Here is a 2,063-nt window from a genome sequence, read left to right as displayed (position 1 = left end):
ACTTTGAGCTTGAATACTGTTCGTTATCTCCATATTATATATACTTCAACTAGTATTATTTTTTCACGGATCTTCAAAAATACAGAATTTTCAAAAATGCACAAAAAGCTGTTTCACTTCTGACATTTTTAGCACCATTATTGAGCATAACATTTTTGTGTCTTGAGATATAAATCTTGCCAGGCATTTAGACAATATCAAAGGACATATGCTAAGACATAGAAGTTTATTACCATTGCCTGTATTTTTAGTGCAGGCCAATAAATATATGTCAGGTCATTTTTTTTTAATCCAACCTATATTGAACAGAATTCTAGTTGTTATACATAAATTATTTTATTAACAAAATGTACCAAAGCCAATGTGAAAACATCCATCCATTTTTAATAGTAGTCCTGAAAAGAAAAGAAAAACTTTTGTTCAAATTTGAAAAATGATAAAGGAAAGTTGAAAATAATTTTCCATAATATAGACATTTTCCAAATTATAATACAAAATTACCTTTCCATAACCTCCATAGCCTCCGTATCCTCCATATCCTCCTTTTCCTCCCCAACCTCCAAATCCTCCAATTCCACCCCATCCTCCTCCAAATCCTTTTCCCCCATATCCGCCATATCCTCCATATCCACCATATCCTCCATATCCTCCATATCCACCATATCCTCCATATCCACCATATCCTCCATATCCACCATATCCTCCATATCCACCATATCCTATGCTTCCAATGCCTCCATATCCTCCATATCCTTTACCACCAAGGATAACAACTCCTCCACCGTATCCGCTCGCATCACTAAGGGCTACAAAGAGCAGGACTAGGAAGCACAGCAGCTTAAACATTCTGTGAAAAGAAAAAAATATTTAATTTTAATTGGAAAAAAATACAAATCCATGGTATTAGAGAGAAAAAAATAAAAAAATAAAAATTTCTTGTCCAGGGATCAGAGTCACCTTTAGCTTGGAAATTGAAAGTGATCTGAATAAATAAAAAAATAAATATACATTTCTTCTTTAGGGATCAGAGTCAACTTCAGCTTGGAAATTGAAAGTGATCTAAAGTTCTTTTCCGAAAGTGGACGATAGTATTGTTTACAAACATACACAAAAACGTTTCAACAGTTGAGAATACTTTCAGAATTTTCAACTTTTTGAATTTTCATTTTTAATGTACAATTGTGAAAAAGAGGCAAAGATGTTAAATGCATGTAAATTTTCTTTGTGAAAGTACGGAAATTCCAGAATGTTCTATATAATGATTGTGTTCAAACTTTAATCAACTTTAATTGCACAAATAACAAATGTCACTGATTTATTATTATTATTATTTTTTTTACAAAGTTTGATAATGAAATCATTTTCGATATGCTTACAAACTTTGGAATTTCCTAAAACTCTGCAAGTTTAACTACATATATTTACTGATTTCTATATTTGCCAAATAATCTTCTTCATGCTACCAAATTATAATTTTGTCCGTCATAATTGGAGAAATATTATCCTTACATCAAAGTAATGATTCGAGAAAAGTTCTTACCTTGGTTGATATTAAGGGCTTCAGTAAAGGTTGTGAGGAAAACTGATGAAACTCTCCTATTTATATCATACTGCAAAAACCTTTAAATGGTACATCTACATCTGAAATAGTCAAGCAAGAAATTTATCAAGAAAATTAATTGTACAGATACCTTTTGGTTGATAGTTCAATGATATTTCCGTCTCTTGGTTTATAAATGATGGTTAATACCAAAGTCCGCATTATTCAACTGAATTCATCTGAATATATATCCGGTTATGCCCTACTGCTGTCAGCTATAAAATATTAATGAACACTTTAAGAAAATTAAAGATACCACAACAAATGATTCTTTACTAGTTTTTTTTTTTTTTACTTCAACTTTAATTCAATTGCAACAAAATTTTTGCTTGTATCATTTATTAGTTAGACAAACAAATTTACACAATGTCACTATGGAACTCTTTCTCGATTACTTAATTATTGTTGTTGTTATTATTATTATTATTATTATTATTATTATTATTATTATTATTATTATTAT

The 2,063-nt window shown here is 29.9% G+C and overlaps 1 protein-coding gene across 1 annotated transcript; it reads right to left on the bottom strand.

The window, feature by feature from the left end:
• Positions 1-317: 317 nt before the first annotated feature.
• On the bottom strand, positions 318-1,592 carry LOC133183219 (neuropeptide-like protein 31). The gene is made up of 3 exons (XM_061318166.1): positions 1,541-1,592; positions 502-847; positions 318-395 (listed from the first exon to the last, which is right to left on the bottom strand). The coding sequence occupies exons 2-3, from the start codon at positions 844-846 to the stop codon at positions 384-386; spliced, it is 357 nt and encodes a 118-aa protein (XP_061174150.1). The 5' UTR covers position 847; positions 1,541-1,592; the 3' UTR covers positions 318-383.
• Between the last annotated feature and the right edge of the window lie 471 nt (positions 1,593-2,063).

This window comes from Saccostrea echinata, unplaced genomic scaffold, assembly GCF_033153115.1.
Source record: "Saccostrea echinata isolate AGI-Se365-2 ecotype Australia unplaced genomic scaffold, CSIRO_AGI_Sech_v1 ptg000009l, whole genome shotgun sequence".
Lineage (NCBI taxonomy): Eukaryota > Metazoa > Mollusca > Bivalvia > Ostreida > Ostreidae > Saccostrea > Saccostrea echinata.
Note: the sequence above shows the minus strand (reverse complement) of the source record. Positions and strands in the feature narration are given on the sequence as shown.

Bases quoted from the DNA above. Each gene is read 5' to 3' on its own strand.
- LOC133183219 (XM_061318166.1), bottom strand. From the start codon at position 846: ATGTTTAAGCTGCTGTGCTTCCTAGTCCTGCTCTTTGTAGCCCTTAGT.